Source organism: Hippopotamus amphibius, chromosome 9 (assembly GCF_030028045.1).
Source record: "Hippopotamus amphibius kiboko isolate mHipAmp2 chromosome 9, mHipAmp2.hap2, whole genome shotgun sequence".
Classification (NCBI taxonomy): Eukaryota; Metazoa; Chordata; class Mammalia; order Artiodactyla; family Hippopotamidae; genus Hippopotamus; species Hippopotamus amphibius.
Genome location: NC_080194.1, coordinates 89,406,056 through 89,430,904, shown reverse-complemented (window position 1 = coordinate 89,430,904; position 24,849 = coordinate 89,406,056). Strand labels below are relative to the sequence as shown.

At 33.9% G+C, this 24,849-nt stretch overlaps 1 protein-coding gene across 5 annotated transcripts in view; it reads left to right on the top strand.

Moving 5' to 3' along the window:
- Nucleotides 1–24,849, top strand: part of ARHGEF12 (Rho guanine nucleotide exchange factor 12) — a 135,480-nt gene that overhangs the window by 44,226 nt on the left and 66,405 nt on the right. For 2 of the 5 annotated variants that reach the window (XM_057696021.1, XM_057696019.1), the window contains exons 2-4: nt 17,807–17,830; nt 19,122–19,207; nt 20,813–20,869. The exons of 1 other annotated variant lie outside the window; for it this stretch is intronic. In XM_057696021.1, the coding sequence (XP_057552004.1) occupies nt 17,807–17,830; nt 19,122–19,207; nt 20,813–20,869 (167 nt within the window). The remainder of the gene's footprint in view (nt 1–17,806; nt 17,831–19,121; nt 19,208–20,812; nt 20,870–24,849) is intronic. 2 more of the 5 variants (XM_057696020.1, XM_057696022.1) reach the window with 1 other exon arrangement.

Here is a 24,849-nt window from a genome sequence, read left to right as displayed (position 1 = left end):
CCATTGCCTTTGTTATTGCACTCTTCATCATTTTTTAATCTGTAATATTATTATTTTCTAATTAGTTTTCCAGCCCTCAGTTTCATACTTTTCCTGCCCATTCTTCATGCCGTTTGCAAGGCAATATTTCTAAAATACATGTTGGATCATATTACCGCCTGGCTTACAATCTGTTGGGGTTCCTGCATTGTCTTTAGCTGTGCTTCTTTGGAGGAAGAATGTTATGGACCTCTTTTGAAACCCTGTCTAGAGAGTCTCATAGCCTAAAATATTCAGTACCTATAGAAGCTGAAACCTGGGTTAAGAATCTTTCTACAGACCAGTTTAAATTCCTCTGTATGACGTATAGACCCCCTTTGATCTGGCTACTGTTTATCTCTCCAGACGTCATTACTCTCCTCCCACCCAGCTCTCATGCTGCAGCCATACTGAGCTACTTGCATTTTCTCTAAATACATCAGCATATGCTCTTTCCCTTGCTTAGAATTTCTCTACTTGACTCTTTGATTGAATTATTAATTCATTCAACATATATTTATTGAACATTTTGAGGAGCTATGCCAGGTGCTGGATTTATTATGTACTTATGGAGCTGTCTAATGATACAGATCAACATTAAACACAAAATAAATAATTATAAAGTATGATAAATGGTATTAAAAAAGAGACAACAGGGTAAGTATGGGAGACAATAACGGGAGGAGCTTAATTTAAATTGGGGAACAGAGGTCAGGAAAGGCCTTTAAGCAGAGACCTAAAGTATACTCAGGAGTTGGGTTGGTAGGGAGAGTGTCTCAGAGCAGAATGCAAGATATCCTTTCGGGGGGAAGCATGCATGTGAAGCACTAAAGGCAGGCCACTGTGGCTGGAGCATAGAGTGAGCAGAAGAGTGATGAAATTAGAAGGGTAACAAGAGCTATGTTTTATATTTGGGCCTTGCATGTCATGTTTGGTGTTTGGATTTTTTTCCTAAATGCAATGGGAAAGAATTTAAGCAGAAGAGGGACGTGGTAAGATTTGTGGTTTGAAATTACATGGCTGCTGTATGGGAAAATGAATTGGAGGATGTGTGCAAGAGTGGAAGTGATTTAGCAAGGCCTATTAAACTACTGCAGTTGTCTAGGTTTTAGATGAGATGGCTGGCTCTAAGCTAGCAGTGGTGAAGGTCAGAAATAGACAAAGGTGAGACATGTATCAAAGGTGAAATCAGTACAGTGTGATGATGACGTTAACTCCTGGAAGATAGTGACATTTGTTTTGTGTCTTCAGTCTCTAGAGCAGTGCCTGGTATACAGTTAATGCTCAGTAAATATTGTTGGATGGATGGAGAGTTGGATGTATTGGATGTGGGGCCTCAGGGAGAAGAAAGTGTCATTAATGACTAATATCAATAGATTTCTGAGTGGATCAGCTAAGTGGATGGAGGTCTGTTTATTGAGATGGAGAAGCGGGTTTTGAGAGGCAGAGTAAGAAATTTAGTTTTAAATTTATTGAATTTGAGATGCCAGTGGGATATCTAAATGGATATGCCCAGATAGCAATTGGTTAGGGCCCAGGAGGTAGAGGAAGTCCATCTGACAATGTCTAATAATACCCATTCTTTCATTAGACAAATATTTATTGAGCACCTACTGTTGCCTAGTACTGCACCTAGATATAGCAATGAACCAGAGATCCTTACGTCATAGAGCTTATATTCCTGCAGGTTAGGATTGGGGTGGGTGATATATCAGATCAGCAAATAGGTGCTTTTTAAAAAAAATGAGTACTGTGTGCAGAAGAGAAGTACTATATGGGGTATAGTGAAGGCACAAGAGTAATAAGACAAATTCTCCACTGAGGAAACTCATCTTTTACCGGATGGCAGGTATGTATGAATTTCTGTATGTCAGTTGATTTAGTGTTTACCCTCAATTCTTTTACCTTAGCTTCTATAATCCTGAGTCCTTTATTTTGATTATTTTTTATTGGACGGGTTTTGGCTTTAAGTAGTTTTTCCCTGCTCTTCAGGAAGAACTCATAAGTGCTTTATTTCCTTATTTCTCTAAAGATTTCTTTTATTTCTATTTCCAGTATGTATAAAAACTTTTAAAGGAAATTTAGATGTATCATTTCTCTTACACTGGAGCCATATCTTCTGGCATATGGAGTCTTATTGTGGAGAAATCTTGAGGCTAACTTAATCTTTCCCATTTGCACGTAATTTACATTTTTTGGTCTGTGTGCTCATATAGCTCTTTATTTAAAAATCTTAAATTTTCATAACTTTAACAGTATATGTGTTAGGGTTGATTATTTTGTGTCTGTTTTTATAGGGTGCATTGTATCCTTCCTATCTTCAGATTCAAATTATTCTGTACATTTTTGAAATTTTTAAAAATATTTTTTTGAATATTCTTTTTATCCTTATAAAGCATAGTGGTTAAGAACAAGGCTCTAGAACTGTAAGGTCTTAGTTTGCAGCTCAGCTTCTCTGCTTACTGTCTGACCTTGGGCAAGTTCCTTAATCTTTCTGTGCCTTAGTTTCTTCATCTTTAAAAGAGGGATAATAGTAGTATTTACTGAGGATTAAATGAGTTAATATATATAATGTAGTTGCAACAGTTACTGGCATATGTTACATGCACAGTAAGTGTTAGCTATTATTATTAACTATTCCATTTTCCTGTTACCTACTATTCTTTTCTGTTAGTGTTCAAAAGGCCTGTATAGCTCACAGCAGAGTTCCTGAGGTCACTGGGTTCTTAGTGTTTTGTTCTGGCGGCAGTTGCTCTATGTTTCTATCGTTATCTCCACTTTTCCTCCAGCATTTTCCTAAACCTAGGAATGTGTCAACATTTTTTTTTTCTTTTAATTTTACTTCCTCCTGTTGTTTTGGGTTTCTGTAGAGTCCCTACTCCCTTGTTCTAGCCACACATCTGGATATTGCCTTCATAATCAAAGGATAGTTAGATCTTCATTTCAGATCTGTAATCCTTAGGTTTAGGGAAATCTGTTTTCTGTTCAAGTCTACCAAGCCTTCCTTGGGTATGGATCAAGAATTTAATAGATTTGGCAAGTATGTTTTGTAGTTAGTGGTTTAAGGTTATAATCATGTCCTTCTTTCATGGAAGATGGCTTTTTTTCCCCTCTGTTTTTGCTTTTAGTGTTGAGGAAGGCTAGTGGGTAAAAATTGTTTTTGTTCTTTTCCATCTTTACCTGGAGTTTAATGCATATTTATTGAAGGACTGAGTGGTTTGTGAGAACATTGCCATGAAGAAACACATTCAGGTGGGAACAGATTTCTCTTTAGATGCATAGCTGGCAAGTTGCCCACATGGCATGTATGTTAACTAAATTCTCAGTCGAGGTTTGAGATGTGGAGACACAGATTCTGTAGGATTGGGAGTTCTTTTGTAGCCAGTTTATATTGGCTTATCTTTGCCTAAAACAAATAAAGGGTATGAATACTTTTCTAAGCTAAATATTTTGTAGTTATACCAGATCTAGTTTTCTGATTCTCACTCATGTGAAAACTTTTAGTTAACTGTAAAAAACTATATAAAATGGAGATGATGTTTTGTTGTAAGGTAGTCAGTAGTCTAGAAGTTGAGAGCAGGGGCTCTAGTTAAGACTATGAGGGTGTCAGTCAAAAGTCTTCTATCTGTTAGTTATATTACTTATATAAGTTACTTAACTTCTTTGAACCTCACATATTTCTACTGTAAAATGAATCTAAGAGTAGTTTATCTCTTTGAATTTTTGTTAAAATAAAATTAACTAATATACACATATACTTAATGCAGAGACTGGCGTATGGTAAGTACTCAAGTAAAACTACTCGAGTAAGTTTTAGCTAATATTATGATTTTAATTGTTAATAATTGTTCTTATCATGGATAATGGAAGACATATATTTGGAGCAGTCTGCCTAGCATAGTTTTTAACTACCAAGTGTAACCTAAAGGTATGGAGTGTTCCTTAACTAATAACCATTCTTCCCAAATGAGTATTTTTCAGGGACTCTAACCTCAGGAAATATAGACCAGCTTACTGTGTTATTCTTTACCTCTCTAATTTATCTCCAGTCAGTGTATCTCCTTGTTAAAATATAAGTTCACCAGAATGATTTTTCTCATAAGAGTTCAGAAATCTTTGTTCTGATGATAAGCCCATTTAAATTTGGGTTTGAACACTGATAGAAAACTAAGCTGGATTCTCTTAATGGGGAATCTGGCCATTCACCCTCCATCACCCTCCCAGGGTAGAATTTTTTTCAGGAACTAAATAGCTTTATCTAGCAGGGTCTTCCTGCCATTAGCAGTGGAACAGTACAAAGGCCACATTGAGCATAGCTGCTGGGGAAACTCTTTTTCCTTCTCTGGCCTGTAAATGCTGTTCTGTCTCTGTGAAAAGCCCTGACATCAAGTCTTGGAAAAATCTAAATACTTGTGTTAGAACAGGGCTGAAACACTTGCCTGGGCAGAGACTAAATGGCTGAACTATAGTTCTAAGTCATGTTATGCTTAAAAAAAATTAAGTCGAAACTCATAGATTATTTCCCTTAATGGGGCATCTGGCCATTCACCCTCCTTTAGAATTTTTTTAGGAACTAAATAGCTTTATCTAGCTGAGTCTTCCTGCCATTAACAGTGGGGACAGAATATTTCAATATTATAAACTTTGTGTAGTATTCTCCACATATCAGGTGTTTCATAAGTATTTGATATTTGGGGCAAAATACACTGTTACTGTAAACATAGACTGAACTTAACATTCTTAGTGTTTAAATCTATGGAAAATGAAAGCTCATTCATCAGAGGGCTCCTTTAAAACATAAATCAGGTCATGACTTAAAAACCTGCAGTGGTTTTCCATTGTACTTTGAGTAAAATCTAAATTTGTTGACATGGCTCACATTCTTACATTATCTGTGGTTCCTGTGTACATCTGTTGACCTCATCTTAGTACTACTCTCTTGGCCATTTTGTATGCTCAAGCCACAGTGGACTTTGTTTTTCTCGAAAACACTAAGCTTCTTCTCCCTGTGACCTTTGCACTGGCTGATCCCTTTGCCTATAACCCTCTGGCTCCAGATCTTCTCATGGCTGGCTCCTTCACCTCATTTATGTCTCAGCTCAAATGCCTTAGAGGTCTTCTTTGAATAAACTAAATGAACCCACTTAATCACAGTTACATCTCTTTTTTTCCTCATAGCACTTACCACTATCTGAGATTATTTGGTACAATTACTTGTTTGGTCTGTTGTCTTCTTGTAGAATGTAAGCTTCTTGAGAGCAGAGGCTTTTTCTATTCACTGATGTAACCTCCAGTGTCTAGAACAGTGCTTGGCACAGATTGCTGTTCATGTGACTTAGTATGCATTTGGATGCCTGTAACAGGCGCTAAGCCAAACTGACTTAAGCAATAAGGACATTTCCTGGGTCACATAAAAAGTCTAGAGGTAGGGTTGAGGGATTTTTGACTTAGTGGCTTAATTCTGTCAGTGGCCCAGGTTCTTTCCATTTTTCCACTTTTGCCATCATTGTCAGCTTCATCTTTGTTTTTTTTTTTTTTCTTTTGTTTTTTTCCAGCTTCATCTTAAAACTAGTTGTTAAGATTGGATGCTGACTAGCAGTCAGGGCTACTTGCTTCCTCATTCGTGTCCAGTGGGAGACGAAAAGAAGTTTCATGTAGTTCTCTCTTAAGAGTAAGATAATGCTTTGACAGATGCATCCAGTAAACTTTGTTTCTATTCTCCATCACTTTCTGAATCAATCACTTAACCAAGAATGGAATTACCATTAGGCCAAAAAAGCCCATCTCTTCTGCTGCAAATGGTGTCCTTTCTCTGAGTCAGCTGGGCTCTGAGGAAAGTAGTAGATAAAATAGTATTAGGAATCACTTGTATCCTGTATAATGGTAAATTTAAAAAATGAATGAATTCATTTAGTAAATATGTATTGAATTGTCAGGTGTATGCTCCTTACTCTACTAGTTAATTGGAATACAAAATCAGATAGAACATGGTCTTCACCTTCCGAGAATTTAAGGTTAAGTGAGAGAGTCAGACAAGTGAACAGAATATTCAGATTGTTTTAAAAATAAATCAACTGCAACATGACTATGGCTAGGAGCTGGGGTTTTTTTGTTGTTGTTGTTCAGTTCCAGTTTTATTAAAGTTATTTGGCAATTCTGGCAGCAGTACAAAGTCTTTGACTGACCACTGGACATATCAGACATGAGTTTATAATTTTGATTTGTTGTGGGTGTGGGTACATGTACCTTTCTAAATCTTCTGCCCGTCATTTCATTACCAAATGGCAAAGTGCCTTTTAAACTGCTGTATAATTTATAGGAAAGTTGTTAAGGGAGTAAATTCTAAGAGTTCTCATCACAAAGAGAAAAAACTTTCTCTTTCCTTTTTATTGTATCTTTATGAGAAGATATATGTTAGCTGAACCTATTGTGGTAATCATTTCACAATATATGTAAATTAAACTTATACCGTGATGTGTGTCAGTTATTTGTCAATAAAACTGGAAGAAAACGATTAATTGATGAAAATAATTTAATCCAAAAGAAAGCGGAATAAGCAAAAAGGGGAAACAACACATGAGACAAATGAAAAGCAAATACCAGTGATGATAGACTTAAACCTATCCATATCAGTAATCACATTAAAAGTAATGGGCCTAAACATCACAATTAAAAGGCAGAGATTATCAGATTGGATAAAACAGCAAAGCCCAACTATACTCCACTTACAAGAAACACACCTGAAAAATAAATACAATTTAAAAGTAAAAGGATGAAAAAAGATACACTGTGCTAACACTGATCAAAGTAGAGTGACTACATTAATATCAGATAAAGTAGGTTTCAGAGCAAAAATATTATTAGGAATAAAGTCATTTCATTATGATAAAGGGGTCAATTAAAAAAGAAGAAAATATAACAGTTCTAAATTTTTATGCATCTAATAACAGAGCTTTAAAACTCATGAAACAAAAGCTAACATAACCACAATGACAAAAAGACAAATCTGTAATCATTAACAGTGATTTCAGTATCCCTCAGTAATTGAAAGAAATAGACTGAAAATCAGCAAGGATACAGAATACTTAACGGTATTGACCAATCTGACCTAATCGTGTTTATAGAACATTGTAGCCAACAACATAATACACTTTTTTTTTTTCTTTTTTCTTTTGCAAATGCAGCATGGAACATTTACTAAGACCATATTCTGGGCCACAAAATAAGTTTGGATAAATTAAAAAGATTTAAGTCATATAAAGTATGTTCTCTGACCAGAGTGGAATTAAGTTAGAAATCAGTAAAAGAAAGATTTCTGGAAAGTCCCCAAATATTTGGAAGTTAAACAACAGAATTCTAAATAACCCATGGCTCAGAGAAGAAATTATTTTGTGCTGAATGAAGATGAAAGCATAAAATATCAGAGTTTGTAGAATGCTACTGAAGCATTACTTAGAAGGTTATAGCACTAAACATCTATTAGAAAAGAGGAAAGGTCTAAAGTCATTGACATCAACTTGTGTTTTAAGAGACTAGAAAAATAAGAGGAAATTTAAACCAAATTAAACCAAAGAAAAGAAATAATGAAGATCAGGGTAGGAGTCAATGAAGTAGAAACAATAGAGAACATCAGTGAAAGCAAAAGCTAATTCTTTTGAGAATATCAGTAAAGTTGTTAAACCTGTAGTCAGCCTGATCAGGAATAAAGATGAGAAGACACACATTACCAGTTTCAGGAATAAAAGAGGTGATGTCACTACAGATTCTATAAATATTAAAAAGATAATAAGGGAATATTATGAATGGCATGCCAATAAATTTAACAATTTAGATGAATTATGGTTTGGAATTTTATAAATCCCAACAATATAAATATATATGTAAATATATGTCTATGTTATCTAGTATATGAATAGGACCATATAAAATACATATACATGAACATATAAAAGACACGTGTGTGTGTATGTATATATATACATACATACATACATACATACATGGGAGCTAGATTTCTCACTATCAGATAGGGAAGTTAAGCATAGAGGGAAGGGGAATGAACCCTGTGGTACTGGATTAGAATCAGACATCAGTGTGAACTCATGTTTAGCTTAATAAATATGCATATGGATAGATACAGAAACAATTATAGGTGTGTATAGATACATGAGTTAGTATACACACATGAATTTCTTAGCTTTGTCTGCTGAGAGGGCCAAGAAGTGTTGACACCTCAGTAGAAGCAAGCACACTTAGCACCCAGATGTTGGTTGCTAAATACCATCATCCAATAGACTGACTCCTTAGAGAAATGATTGATTCTGGGTTAGAGTAGGGAAGATATAAGGTGAGCCTAGAGCACTTTGTAATTCTAGATACAAGGAAGTGCTCAAAAGATGAAACAATGTGGGCGTGTCAAAGGGACACTGATGCCAACCTGAAAGAACTCTCAATGGCTTAAGCTGGTTCATTTGAGCAAGAAAATACTGTAGTATTGGATTAGAACTCAAAGTACAAAGTAAGTATAGAACTCAAAGAATAAAATAAGTATACATGAGTTCATGCTGATAGAAATGATTGCATAAATAAGTAGAGGAGAAGACAAATTTTCCTTGTGGGAGGAATTCCAAATAGTATATATAAATTCTGCCTCCTTCAGGAGATGGAGCTTAATTTTCCCAACCCTTAGTATGGATTGGATATAGTGATTTGCTTCTAGAGAATAGAGTATGGAAAGGGAAAAAAAAGGAACTTTACAGGGAGAAGTCTGGCAAACCCTATCTTAACTAAATGACTGAAGTTAGCATTACTAGTGATGTCAACTTGATATTGCACATCTTTTGATAGGTGATAAGAAAACCGTTTCACCTCTGTGGTATTCCAGAAATAGGCCCACATATATACGTACAACTGATTTTCAACGAAAGTGTAAAGGCATTTCAGTAGAAAAAGGATGGTCTTTTCAACAAATGATGCTGGAACAATGGGACATTCATATGCAAAGATATAAAATTCTATCCATACTCACGCCCTGTACAAAAATTATTATAAAATTGAAAATCGTACTTTTAGAAGAAAAAATGTAGGAGAAAAACACTTTTTGTGACTTTGTGTTAGGCAGAGATTTCTTAAATATGACACCAAAGGTGTGTGCAAAGACTCTGTTTCCAAATGAGATCACATTCACAGGTACCGGGGTTAGAACTTCAACATATCTTTTTGGAGGACACAGTTCAACCCATAACAAGTGTAGTGGTCCCCAGTTTTGGGATTGCTTTCATGTTTAATGCAGGGGAACTGAGAATTTCTCTGTATGCTGAATACAATTCCCATATAGTGTAGTAAATCATCTTCCATATCTTTGCTTACTTTTCGTTCAGATGTAATGATGGTATTGTGATTAATAAATACAAATACATTTGAAAATATTATGAGTTAGTTGTAGCTTTTTGGCATTTATGCAATTTGTGGATAATATACCTCTAATTGCTATTGTGTGAATCTCTGCTTTGTTTTTACTTTTAACAGCAATAGTTTCTTCCACCTATTTTGTGCCACACTTTGGCACTTGGGCACCAAAGTAATGTTACCTTGGCCCTTTGTCTTACAAAGTCTGTTCCTGAAACAGCTCTTTCAGCTTCTTGGTTCTGTGTGTTTTCATAGGGTTAGAAATGAGTTCATGGGATTGAGCTAGGGAACTGCTGTGTCTTCTCTTTTCTGTTTACCTGGTACAAACAGAAACTCCTCTTTACTTCTAGTCAAACTCCCATGTGGATTCCTTACTTTAGATAAATTCATCTTAAGGAAGAACTCAAGAGGGAGTGCATAACTTGAGTTACAAGGATATTTTGTTACAACGTTGTTTATTATACTAAAAAGTGGATCTAGCCTTAATATTTACAAAAGAGAATTGGTTAAATTAATTAAATGGCTGTATCACAAAGCACTTTGCAGCTATCAAGAATTATCTAGAGCCCTGTTTTTCAAATCTTTATCTCATCTGAAAGTTCAATATATAAAATAAAGCTAAGCAGCTCTGATGTATGTCCCCATACCTAGAGTCTCCATCTACCCATTTTTGTCCTCTGAGGGACCTCTTTTGAACCCCTAGGATTTTATGCAGCACAGTTTAAAACCAGTGCTGTAGTGAAAAATGTAATGATGTAAAATTATGTTGATGTTTTATTAAGTTAAAAAAATTACCAAACAATATGTCCGGTGTCGGACTCTTTTTTTAAGTTTTATAAAATGAACTTTTATACACTGTGTTTATACTGTATACAAATACAGTAATCTATACCTTGAGAATAGATGAGGGAAATATTCATAAAAATGCTAGGTATTGAGATTATGGGTGGTTTTGGTTTCTATTTTGTCTTTTTAATTTTTAAATTGTGTACGTGTATTTCTTTGGGAATAAAAGATATTCTTTCATATTAAAAAGTGGAGAACCATTGCTTAATAGGAAACTTTACATTTTGGGAAAGATAACAGTCTCATTCCTCAATCTCTTGATAGAGAGGAATTATCTTGAAAATGTTATAAAAATAATAGTAGCATAGATTTATTTAGAAATTATTAATGTCAGTAGTCTTATGTGTTAAGTATGTCAGGATAAGTCATTTTTAACAACTAAGGGAGAAAACAGAACTGAATGTCAGTGAACTCAAAGTGAAGTGAACTTTGTAAAGCAATGATTCTCAATTCTGGGATGATGTAAGAAGAATGTCAAAATAATTAAAACACCCTTTCTTTCCACCTTTCCAGATTAAGTACTGTGGTGAGCCACTTTTACCTTAGCTCTGGTTTCTTGGTTTTAGGTCAAGGAAAACTTCCGTAGAAGAAAGGGTGAGATGGCATGCATATCACTAATTTTCTCACCTTTGCTTCACAAAATCAGAGGATTTTGTCTTTGTGGTAGTTTGAAAGTTTGGGGTATTCAGGTTTGGCACCAGAACCTGTAGTTTTATGAGAAACTAAGTGGATAGAGGAATTAATGAATTGTTAATATTTGATGGCAGAACCAAGTGTTTATGAAGAGAAAGCTCTCTAGTTTAAAACCAAAATTTTCATCAGAGCATTCATATATATATAGCCAGTAAAAATATTTTCAGTGAAAAATAATTTCCTCAGAAGAAAATAAAACACTTTTATGGATGTGGAAGATGTATTATATAGAAATTTTAATTGTAATGATATTGGCTATGACCAGTTTTTTTTAGTTGTCTTATCTTTACATATATTTTATATTCATATAGCCTGTAAATTTTCATTACTTATAGAAATATTTCACCAGCTAAGGAATATGACTTAAATATAAGGATATGTAATCAAAATACCCATAATGCATTTCTTATATAATTTTAAAAAATTGTAAATAGAAAACATAGAATATGCTCAATCCTTATTCCCTTAGAGTTCTTCCTGGAAAGTGTATGAGCTTTTTATTTCCTCAAAAGAAACAGACCTATGTTGGTTTAGTTCAAGGAAATAGTGAACATTTTTAGAGTACATGGGAACTCATTCCCTATATTTTCTTGTCTGATTTTGGAGCAGTCCTTGTCATTTAACTTTAAGTATAGCTACAGCAGTGATTAGCCTTCTTGTATTCAAGGAATGAGTGAACACCAAGTACCAACACCTGAAGGTAAGCAGAGATCATGAACAATCTTCTGTGATTTGGGAGTTAGTGTTTTTTTGGTTGTTTTCCCTTCTCCCAAGATTTTAGAAATAAAAGAATCCTATTCCTGTAAATGTGTTGGCACTTGATAAGAAATGTATAGGCCCAGTTAAGATAAATCCATTATAATTTGTTTTCTTGTTTAATTGGTATTCCTTGCTACAGAATGCTATTTTAAGTGATACATAATAATTTAAATTTTGAGTAGAACTTTTTTTATTTAATAGAAAATAAAATGTTATTTGCATGTTATTTTATATATTAATTTTGTATTTTATGAAGTTGTCTAGCTCTGATTAGTGCTGGAGCTTGTCTTAATGGCACCTCAGTGCAAAAGGTAAAAAGCTAATAGTTAAGACTTTTAACTTTTTCAGAAGCATAGTTATATCTTTCACCTCATTTGCAGAAGGCAACTTGTACTAACAAATTCTGCACAGTTGTCACTTCAGTTTACAAAATTTGAACACTTAATATATGTTATGTCAAATCTTATTGGGAAACATGCCCATCCCAGATTGAGGCTTTTTTTTCTCTCTTATTTTTATTTTCACAAACGTGTCCTGAAATAGGAAATTGTGAAACAAGATTAGAATTTAAATCCCTATCTAATGAAAATTGTACCTTGTCCCTGTTTTGTAAATCATGAGATTATACTGTAGAGAACAGTTTCTTGCTGATATTTAATGATGGATTTGATGGTTTGAATGGGATGAGGACACTTAAGTAGTTTGAGGATCTCAGACTTTTTTCTGAGGTTTTCTACTGGTTTGTTTTTGTTTTTGTTTTTGTTTTGTTTTTTGGGGGTTTTGTTTTTTGTTTTTGAGTGACTAATTTGAAGTCTAAAAAGACACTATGTAAGTTAATAGTGGTACTCATGATCTCAAAAGGAAATTTATTTAGAAACCTTACAGGAAATAATCACAGAAGTGATAATGTTCCAGATTGTCAATAAAGAGATGAAAGTTTAATAAGCTCTTGTATTTATTGTGAATTACTTTTCGCAGTTCAGAAACAACCAATATGCAATTTGTAATAGCTCTGGCAGAGGGAATGAAAGTAATTTAGAATTTACTGTTTGACTTGTCAAAGTATGTCCAGGAAATGAGACATTTACTTAGGGTCTTTGTGTTTAAGTTCTTCAGTAAAAGTGGCAGTATGTTAAGCTATTTTTTAAAAAGTTAATTTAAGATCTTACGTTACATTCTAGTGAATCATTTTTGGATTTTACACAGAACTGAGCTCCTTGTTCCTTGTCATTCTGTGGTTTGTATTGCAAGGTCCAGAAGTTTCAAACTAATAATACCATGAAGAATTCTCCATGAGTCATCCTGTCAGCTGTAGCTTCTGCTTTAGAGCCTTTCTGATATAACTAATTAATGTTCTATTGCCAGCTCTGCTAAACTTTTCATGCTTTGGATCTATATGCTAATAAAAAAAAAGTACAATGGTAGATAATGTTCAGACTCTTTTTTTTGGCTAGTTTCAAAATTTTTAGTTATTTTAGTGACTCTAAGCTAGACCAGTTATAAATTATACGTGGCAAAAGGATTTATGACTGGTGGGGTTTTTTTTTTTTTTTGGTAGGTGGGAAGTGGTAGTGGTCATTTACTACTTTTGATTCTATGAATCTTGCTGTCCAGAGATCTAAAGATTGAATTAACAGTTCAGCTGAAGTCAGTACTGGTGTTCTAAATCCCTTTACTTACGTGTACTATATATTGTAGACAAATGTCCTTTTAGCTGCTACATTTATTTTGTGAAAAATGATATAATACTTGAGCTAGCTGGTTCATATTCATGTTAGAGTAATTTCAAAATTAAGTGCTATCCTTTAGGTTATTTAAATTATTTTTTAGAAATAAATAAATGAAAAAACTCAATTTACATCCAGGACACAGAATGCCTTAATCATTCTTGATATTTTAAAGGAGACGAGAAAATAAAGGACTTTTTTGCTAAGTGGCAGGTATGGTCAACATATTATCACTGTGTTAAAAAAAAAAATCACTGACGTTAACTTGCCAGGAAAATTAAAAGTTTTAGTTGTAACCTGATATTTTTTCTTACCCTGTAGCATCTGGGAAGTTTGTTAACTTGAGTACTGACATTAATTTTATATAATATGACTTGGCAAGTTAAATCTATAGTTTCATCGCTGGCTTTGAATTATGCGTTTCTATGGATTTTAACTGAGCTAAAAACTGATTGTTAGCTTTTAAGTTTATTTTTCTTTTCTATTGAATTTGAAGTCACACCACTAAAGTTCAGATTTTATTTTTGTTCTTCCTAATAGCTAATAATAATTAAGTGGTTACTGTGTGCTAGGCAATGCTTCTCATTTAATGCTTCTCATTTTCTGATTTAATCCTCAAAACAAACTTGTGAGGTAGGTACCAGTATTATCACTGTTTTATAGATGATTCTTAGAGAGGTTAAGCAACTTGCCCAAGTTCAAGTACCTCTTCGTTGTGAAACTAGAATATGAGCCTAGTTTTATTTTTTCTGAGGAGTCCGTGAACCTAAGACCTTGAGATCACATGTATAATTTTCATTGACTATAACAATATTGGAATAGTCTGTTTTTTGCACTGATGTTTATTATTTTATGAGAGATGAAGCCTTAGAATTATCTTAATTGTTGTCTGTTTTGCAGAGTTCTTTGTCTAGTAACTCTCCTCACTGGAGCAGTTTTCCCCCTGCATTTTATTATCACTAAAATCAGGATGTATCTTACAATGGAATTTTTGCGAATTCTAAATTTAGTAGTTTAACTGTTAGTAAAAACTTGACCACTATCCAACACAGGTAAGATTTCTTTAACTTCTTCCCCTTCATTTCAAATCATCCATTATTAAGAACCATCTAGACTCCCAAATTCCTCATCATAACTAAACCCAAGGGAGAAAAATCTAATAACTTGGAGGAGACAGAGAGTAGGAATTAAGGTTTGATTGTGATATTTCTGTTTCTTCTTTCGGAACTTCTTACTGGAGTAGTATCAAAAGGCTAGCTCTTTTCTCACCAAAATCAATAAAAGGAAAATATGATTTCTAGTAAGCTATTCATTATAAGCAAATATGTGATAACACAAAACTTTCGTAGTTCTTTGCAATTTTTTTTTAAATCCAGAAGTAATTCTGTTTAACCATCTTAAAAGTTTTGTTTTAAAATCTTAAAATCAATTATAACATCATGTATGTGTACATATATTGTAGAATAGTTAAACCTGACTAAAAACTGGAAGTTTTACTCCAGTATATATTAATTATAGGTTAAGGTTATTTAATTACCAAATCATATTTCCCTCTATACTATAATAACATATTGGGAGGAGTGTGAAAATAAAAAATTGGGGGAGGCCTATGTATATTGCTACCTAGTGACTTAATACAAGATCTCAGAACTAACAAGGAAAAGGCATCCTGAGTCAAGTGAGTGAATGTATTCTGATATTTCAGGCCTTTGGTTAGGATTTTTGGCATACAAATATGCTTAGTATAGGTAATCAAAAATAGGGGCAGATATCTAGTCACCTTGTCTAAGTGGCCCAAGTTCCTGATAACCCTTTTCTTTATGTATTATGGTTCTTCATATTGGCAGTTGGACTTTGTCTTATATCTAGCAAAATACATATACACATATATAAATATGCACGTTCATCATTGGCTGAATGTCCAAGTGATCAATATGATATTTTCAGAATCCAAACAGATTTGATTAATTGGGCACATCTAACATTTTGTCAGCATTCAAATATAGCTGTTCTACTCAAATATCTAACCAAAGGAGATTTTCACAATTTTATGATTACTGCACAATGGACAGGGACTTGAAAATATGGAATTTTGTACACCAGAAGTGTTTCATCTCTCTTGTGTTGAGTTACTCTGTTGCTTAGAATATGGCCATATCTTAGCCTTTAGACCTACCTTTCTATAGTGTTGGATAGGTTATCTCTTCTTTATTAGTCCCTAGGATGGCTCTTTCTCTATCCTGACTTGTCTTCTTAATCTCCTTCATTGGCTCTCACATCCTTTCTCAGGTGTTCAGAAGCTAGGTTTCTTTTCCCCAGGATTTGATCCTTGGTCTTTTCTCTTCACCTGCTGTTTTAAATTTCAATGACCATCAGTAGGTTGGTGACTCACATCTACAACTCTAGCCCCAAGTTTTTCTTTGGGGTTCTAGCTTTCTACTTCCAGCTATCTGATTACTTCTCCATCTCAATATCCAGCAGATGGTAGGGATTTTACAAAACCATGGGATTCTCTTGGTGATTTTCTTAGCTGGAGCAAAGGAAAGAATGAAATAGGCAGCAGGGCCCTTGGCTTTGTTACTTACATACATATGCAACTGCACATACATATGTACATGCATATTTGTTTTACCACATACTTCAAAGTGGAATTTGGTGACTAGAGAAAAAGTATTGCAAGGTAAATAAAGATTTTTTTGAGAAAAGTTCTTTTTACTTTTTGAATGTAGTAAGTCAATCATGACAAACAGTTGTACTGTGGGGATGAAGAAGTTATACTTCTTCATCTTCTCATTCCATTTTTGTCCTCTTTCACTTCCTTTCCATTCCCTTGTAAGAGAAAACAGCTCAGGAAACTGGTTTACAATCAGTAGTCTGGGGACTTCCGGGTTTCTTTACCAGAATCTGCCTAGATGATGCAGTTTCTGACGCAAGCAGCATTGTTTTGGGGTAGGAGTTTTTATAATGGCTGTCAGGCCAAGTGGCTAAGGTTGCGAACTGCAGGTATTATCCTTTGCAGAAATTCAGTTGGAAATTCTTTTCTGCCAATTTTTATGTCCATCTATGAATTTAAATCCCATTCCCTCCCATCTCCCCCAACAAGTAAGGATGAGCTACTTAGGAGCTCTTATTTCTGAAGATTTGGTAATCTTTTGTAATCAGTATGTTCTTTAGAGCAGTGTCCTCTCTGTTATCCCAGAACCCCCTTTCCTTGTTACCCCTAACTTGGTTGTAAGTTAATATGCTATCACTTATTAGGGAAGTTTTTAGATTCTCTTTTTCTTTGGATCAATTTTGATTTATGTAGGAATTAAAAGGAATTGTAATTAAAGTTATATTTAGGCTAAGGTGGTTTTTTTAACTAAACTGCCTCCATGCCAAATAAAATAGTCAAGTATCGTTTTATGTTTTTTCTTACTACCCTTACTACCCTTAAAAAAATTTACTGATATTCTTAATAAGCCCTGTTTTTATTACCTAGACTAAACAATCTTTACATAAAATGTTATAGGTTGAGATAATTCTAAAAAGGGCAGAAATGAGAAGAGGAATGGGAGGAAGTTTGAGAACACCCTTTTAGACTTAGGTTAGCATTTATGTATAGCCTCAAACTCTTATCAAGAAGCCTCTAGTAATAGTTCTTTTAAAAAAGACAACCAGGAGGAAAGGCTATAGTTCTTTTAGCTTACAGAACTGAAAAAAATTTTAAAGTACCCTTTGTTTTCTGCTTTTGGAACATGTTTTAAATAACTGATAGTACTCCAATAGTAACTTTTTCTAGATTTCTGTTATTACCTAAATATAAATAATTGAGAATCATGATTTGATCATGATCAACGGTTAGACACAGACCACCCGATAGAGCAGTATTCAGCACCCAGATATTTTGGATGGAGAAAGGTGAAGAAGGAACTTTTCTTGCTAGGAAAACTAAATATAATATTTTAATGGTAAAATATTTCTCTTTACTTAAGTGTTTTTAATCTGTAAAATAGAAATAATATCTTCTTTTTTTTTAGGATTAAAAGATAATACATGTGAACAGTTTAGAAGAGTGTTTAGCATCTACTAAGCCCTCAATAAATGTAGCTATTGCTATTATTATTTCGATTTTTAAAAAGAAAACCCACGCTCAGGGTTAGCTGCTGGTAAATGCACCTGCAATTTAAGATTTAACAAAGTAGTTAAAATATTAAAAAATGGTATCCAGCTCCACCTGTTGGTTGAATCTTGCTTTGGGAAAATTAGTATAAGATTTAAGTCCCTTATTCTGGTTTTGTAGAATGAGTGAGCTTAAAAACAATTTTACAAGTGAAATAACTACATCTATTCTTTTTGTTTTTTCTTTGTTTCAGGTTTCCCCTCAAAAAACCTATAAGGTAAGTTGTTCAGTTGCACTTCATATGTTTAAGGTTAAATTTTACTTAGAAGTGTTCCTTTGAAATTATGGTGCATTTTTGTGGTTTTAAAAAAATGTGGATTTAAGTAGTTTAAAATTTCAAAATGTTTTACAGATTTAAAGTATAGCAGGTGTTGCATATTTTTTCTGGAACACGGCATTATTTTGATAACATTTCCAGTGTTTTTAATATAAGCATTTTAAAAGTTTGTTCAAATTGATACTTAAGATCACTCCCTATGAAGAGATTTAATTTTAAAATCTATTGTGACTGGTTTTAGTTGTGAGTAGCTTGGGGAGTGTAAATGGATTGCCAGTTTTTGATGTGTTTTATCACTTGGGTAACTGTAACTGCCTTTAGTTAATGAGCTTTGACAAACTAGATCAGTCTTAATTACCGCAACTAAGACAGTAAAGGAAAAAATCTAAAATGTCCAAATATGTCTGTGCCTATATCTATATCTTCATATTTATTCATTTCCCTGGATTAAATGCCTCTTCCTCAATACTTGTTCTTCAGTGTCTTTTCTCTCTCATCTTGTCATAAATATTATTTAAAATGTAGGTAGTATGTCATTCCTAATTGTTATAGTAGTTTATCATTTTTAGTGATGGCATAGTCCAGGATACCAGTGCTAATCTTGGCATTTCAGTTAATTAGTAGTGTGTGTATTATAGTAGTGGTCTTATTTGCTGCCCAGCCATTATCTGATCAAGTGTAATTGTGTAGGTCATAGGAATAATAATAATTCTAATGTCATCTGGGTTTTGCAAAGACTTCTGTGGTGAGAACTGTAGGCAGGCTTTAAGAGAGCCTTGCCTAAAATTTTTTTCTTAAACTGTTTTCATCCATGCTGTATTTACACAGTGATTTTGATCCTGACCATAGTATACATAGGGTTGGGGAATATGTTTAATTACTTTTAGGTACTGTTTTCTTATCTGTTAAATGGAAATAATAGTGATTAACCTGTGAAAACCACTATAAAATTTTAAGCACTTATTTCTCAGAATAAAATAGACTTTGTTACTAAATAGCACTCATTATTTTTAAGCACTTTTTATAAAAATCAGGTAGACTCTGTATTAAACGTAGCATAGACTGAATTTTAAAACTTCTTGAAAAATATAAATTAGAGAGGTTTATTAGACTGTGTAAGGTAAACTGATTTCTTGATTTCTTTTTGTAAGACACATTTGGGATCTTTAAATTGTTTTAATTCCAGTGATTTTCTTGTAATAAAATATTTAATTGCTTTTATTTAATTTAGGCATGGAAGTATTTTGAACCGAGAGTCACCAACAGATAAGAAGCAGAAAGTTGAGCGCAGTACATCACATGATTTTGACCCCACAGGTAAAGCACTTTGTTCTGCCAAAGAATATTGAGAGTAGTGAAGTTTCAAATAATACACTTCAAGCTACATAACTACCTGAAACACCCAGGAGTAGCTGTTTGATCTGTTTAGGACTCTCCTTCCTCTTCAATTACATAATATAAAACCTTTGCACTCAGGAGGGATACAGCATTTTTAACTTTCAACGCTGTGGATTCCACTGTGGAAGCATCATTGTAGACTCTATTATACTTTAAAATGATGATGATAGAAATAGTTATTATATCATAATTAGAGATTTTGGTCAGACCAAGGACTTAGTAGTAAGGGAAATCCTAGGTGTGAACAGTCATATGTTTATAAAATCAAGGCTATAATCAAGGCTATAACAACTACATATTCTGTAGTCATGTAAAACTTCAGGTGTGATCACAATAAATTGGAGTATTACAAAAAGTAATTTAAAATTAATAATTGTCTATTAATGAATAGAAATCCCTTTTTCTTCAAAGAGTATTCTAAACTCAGAGAGCTGTTTTTCAGCCTCGGTAGTGTTGATCTTTTCTAGAGTTTTCATGCTAGTGGACTTTTCTTAATTTTATACATATAAGTTGAACCCTTCTTGTAATATATAGGCTTTTGCTTTCCCCTTGTAAACTCACTCAGTACTTAATTTATAAAAATTGCTTGATAATTTTGCTTTTGTCATTTGAAACTTATTCTTTGTGCTTATACTATTTTATGACCTGTATGTTCCTATGACAAAAAATAAAGTAAGTAAATGCTAAGGTCTCAGATACATAAATATAATGTATCTATTTTTAGGTATTTTCACTTAGAAATAAAATTTTTTAATTTTTAAGAGAGTAAGTATTTTTTGTACCTTATTAAGATTTTTTTTATACTTTTAGTATAAACTGCTAGTTTATTTTGAAAAATATTACACATATTATCTATGAAGGGAAGAATGGGAAATGAATAGCTCCTGAATTACCTGCATCTTGGGTGGTAGGTTAAAAATGGAATGCCAGTCATCAATTTAGGAGGCTTTGGTGGTTGAAATATGTAATATGTCACTTCTTGGATCTCCATTAAGAAATAATTCTTTATTTCTGGCACCTAATTTTGATGTCATAGGACTCAGAGGCTTTCATTTATATGATTAGTTATTGTCTTGATAATTAGGGTCACAGGTTTCTGCCCTGTGCTCATTGAAGCACTGTAGTCTTGTTAGATTGATTTACTCTGTATTGTTCATCTGTGATGTGCCCATCTTCAAAGACAGGTTAGCAAAGTGGAATTCAGTGCTTCATGATGAGATTATTACAGCTTTTAGTGCTTTTGTCATCTCTACAGTTGTCAGATGATATATTTTGTAGACTTTTCATGTGTTGTTTTGTTTCAACGTATTTTTATTACACTGTCTTTTCTTCAGTAAATCTAAAATATGTCATTACTTGTGCTATTCATGACTATTCTGAGGGCTGTCATCTGTGATGTTCATACTTGGTGTTTGCACGATTTAACTTGATCATGATTCATTCTTTTTTCCCCCATGAATTTTTCCCCTTACATTGGTCTCCATATTTTCTATATCTCTCTCCTTTTCTCCCGCTCTTGTGCAGATAGCTCCTCCAAGAAGACAAAATCTAGTTCAGAGGAGAGTAGATCCGAGATATATGGTAAGCTAATGTAGCCAATTCAGCCTTGCACCTTTGGAGCTTGCTTCATGCTGTTTCTTTTCTTTCTTTCTTTTTTTTTTTAAACTGCAGTCTTGTGTCTGCTCTGCATGGCATGATCTACTGCAGGGAAAGGGAGCCTGGGGTTTTAATGTGGCTGTGATGTGGAAACTTAAGGTTGCTAGAAACTAACATTGTAGAGTAAGAATAGGCACACTCCCCATCTTCTTTTTCATCTTGTTTATGTTAGGAAGGTGATTGTCTCTAATAAGTTTGGGTCAAGTTTCTCCAAATAACATGGATGAGCTTTGAATTCTTGGCATTTTCTTCCCATGTCCCTTTTGCAGAGTTTGGATCATGTAGAATTTCATCAGTGCTACCAGTCTTTTCCTCTAAATATAGTACTGGTGTAGTTTAGATGTGTTAGCAGTTCTGTGGAATTTTTATTTTATTTTTTGTTGTTTATTTTTAATTGCCTCATCATCTGGAAGTGCTCTTCTTGTATAATTTATTATCTACAACAGCAAAAATAACCTAAATATTTTATTTTTGTAGCATGAAGAATGTCTCTGCCTTTCATAAGTTTCCCCAAAGCTTGTTCTGAATGGGAAAATTTCAAAATGGCACCTTTAAAAAATAATCTTCACAAAGAGCAGGTTTAACCTGAATGGTCAAGTTTTACAACAGATGATTGAAACACTAGTATTTCCAGGCTGAGTCCTGTCTTCCAAAGATAATATTAACCGTGTTTATGAATTTCAGACATATTTTTCCTTTTCCTTTTCCTTTGCATAGTTTTACCTGCCCCCTTTTCTTGTTTTGGCATCTAATTAGTGTTTTGAGAAAAGTAAATAAGAGAAGCACTGCCTAGAACCTAGACTTTTAAAATAATCTCTGAAAGAGAAGTTTTTTTTTTTTAAAGAAGATTCCAAATTTGGCCTCACAGGAAAACCAGGTCTTCTCCAATAGAGTCAAAAGTCTATCAAGTGGAAGTTTCTCCAGGTGCAGCTGTTTCCTAATTTGATACATACATGAAAGGAAAAATATGTGAAAACGCCCCCTTTCTCTTTTAGGACACTTTATATCTCCTGACACTTCAACACGCAATATCAGATACTATTTAGTATTGTGAGGCCTGTGTTTGGTTATAAATCAGTTAATGCTTCTGTGTTAGATACATACATATAGTTCTTTACTTGCATTTATGTGACCAGTGCTTTTTCTGTATAGTTAAACCTTTTACAGTAGTTCAAAAGGAAATGTGTACCATGCCCTTTGGCATGTCAAGTTCATGCTTTTTCTTCCTTCCAAAGTATTTGACGCCTCATAAGTTCTTGAGATTTTGTCTTTTCGTTCTATATAAAGAACTTCCTATAGTTTATTCTCTCCTTAGGAATGTGAACACTATCTTTATAGCACCATTCTTTTCCAGTAACCTTTGCAATGTTGTAATTTCATCTCCCCCACCATTTTCCTAGATGTGTGGTGTGTATGCAAAAGCTTGCTGTTTGCTTTGGATGAGACTAACAATTTAGGAATCTATGACTAGAAATAGTGTACTAATATTTTTCTTACCAGCAATAGGAATATTAACACTAGTTTAGACATGCCATTGGCTTGGTAGTAATAGAAACATTTTAAGTGGTAATGGGGAAGTAAGGTGTGGCTTCTCTGTGTTTGTTTCTTGAGAACCCTTGAAATACCTTTTTTGGAAGGAACTGAGCCATGAGTTCTCAAAAAAGCACTTTTGAGAGGGATGAGTTGATCAGAACACAGCATGCTAACTTAAATCTCTTTGACATTACAAATATTTTATCACCTGTGCGAATAGACTTCTTCAGACTGTGTGCAGTTAGCATGGGTGAAAAGGAAACTCTAGAGAGTTATGGAAAGCTTGGAAATACTGGAAATTGAGTAGAATCATAGCAACTGGTGACATTGCTTTAGTGTAGGGTCTCTTAACAAGCCCACTTCTAACTTTTGAGATTATACATTGTCTTCTGTTGGGGTTAACTTCGTTAACCTGGATACTTCACACAAATACTAGTCATTCACTTACAAGTCATTTATTTAAACTTTTGTAACCATTTTTAGAGCCATTTTGTGAGATAGATTTACTTTGCTCATTTTAAGAGGAAACCAAATATTTGTTTTGTATTCACATCTTTGTTAAGTTTCTGCCCAGTGCAGTAGGTCAGTATTTGTTCCTTTTCCCCTCTGAACCTTTTGGAGTCTGTTGACCATGTACAGATATATTTTCTGATCTGAAATTTTTTTTAACTTTTATTGAGATACAATTGACATACAATAAGCTGCATATATTTAAAGCATACAATTTAATATTTTTTTCTTATTAGTAATAATGTATGTATGGCAATCCCGATCTCCCAATTCATCCCACCCCAACACCCCCTGCTTTCCCAACTTGGTGTCCATATGTTTGTTCTCTACATCTGGGTCTCTATTTCTGCCTTGCAAACCAGTTGATTTGTACCATTTTTCTGTATTCCGCATATATGTGTTAATATACGATATTTGTTTTTCTCTTTCTGACTCACTTCACTCTGTATGATAGTCTCTAGGTCCATCCATGACTCTACAAATGTCCCAGTTTCATTCTTTTTTACAGCTGAGTAGTATTCCAGTGTATATATGTACCACATCTTCTTTATCCATTCATCTGTTGATGAACATTTAGGTTGCTTCCATGTCCTGGCTATTGTAAATAGTGCTGTAGTGAACATTGGAGTGCGTGTGTCTTTTTGCATTATGGGGTTCTCTGGGTATATGCCCAGTAGTGGGATTGCTGGGTCATATGGTAGCTCTATTTTTAGTTTTTCAAGGAACCTCCATACTGTTCTCCATAGTGGCTGTATCAATTTACATTCCCACCAACAGTGCAAGAGAGTGCCCCTTTCTCCACACCCTCTCCAGCATTTACTGTTTGTAGATTTTCTGCTGATGCCCAATCTAACCGGTGTGAGGTGATAACTCATTATAGTTTTGATTTGCATTTCTCTAATAATTAGTGATGTTGAGCAGCTTTTCATGTGCCTCTTGGCCATCCGTATGTCTTCTTTGGAGAAATGCCTATTTAGGTCTTCTGCCCATTTTTTGATTGGGTTGTTTGTTTTTTTGATATTGAGCTGCATGAACTGTTTGTATATTTTGGAGATTAATCCTTTGTCTGTTGATTCATTTGCAAATATTTTCTCCCATTCTAAGGGTTGTCTTTTCGTCTTGCTTATAGTAAGCTTATAAGTTTCATTAGGTCCCACTTATTTATTTTTGTTTTTATTTCCATCACACTAGGAGGTGGATCAAAAAAGATCTTGCTGTGATTTATGTCAAAGAGTGTTCTTCCTATGTTTTCCTCTAGGAGTTTTATAGTATCTGGCTTTACATTTAAGTCTTTAATCCATTTTGAGTTTATTTTTGTGTGTGGTGTTAGGGAGTGTTCTAATTTCATTCTTTTACATGTAGCTGTCCCTGATCTGCAATTTTAATGATACTTAATTTTCTATTTTCCTTACTAATATTTTAATGGGGAAATATTGTAAGGGTTTGAGGAATATGAGAGATTTAGCAAGGAAATTTTGAGTTAGACTACAGCTTTTTCCTAACTTCTGTCTTGGTGTCATGAAGAGATTCTAGCTGATAGTATTATGTGCAAGAAAATAAGTCATGTTTTTTTGAAACTGTCTTAGTCTGCTGGGGCTTCTATAACAAAATACCAGAGACTTGGCTTAAACAACAGAATTTTATTTTCTCACAGTTTTGGAGACTAGAAATATGAGATCAGGCTGCCAGCATAGGTCAGGTTCTGGTGAGAGCTCTGCTCCTGGTTTAAAGATAGCCACCTTCTTGCTTTGTGCTCACATGGTCTTTTCCTTGGTGCAAGCATGTACAGAGAGGGAAAGAGAGAACAAGCTCTTTGTGTCTCATAAGGATACTAATCCCAGCATGAGGGCCTCTCTCTTATG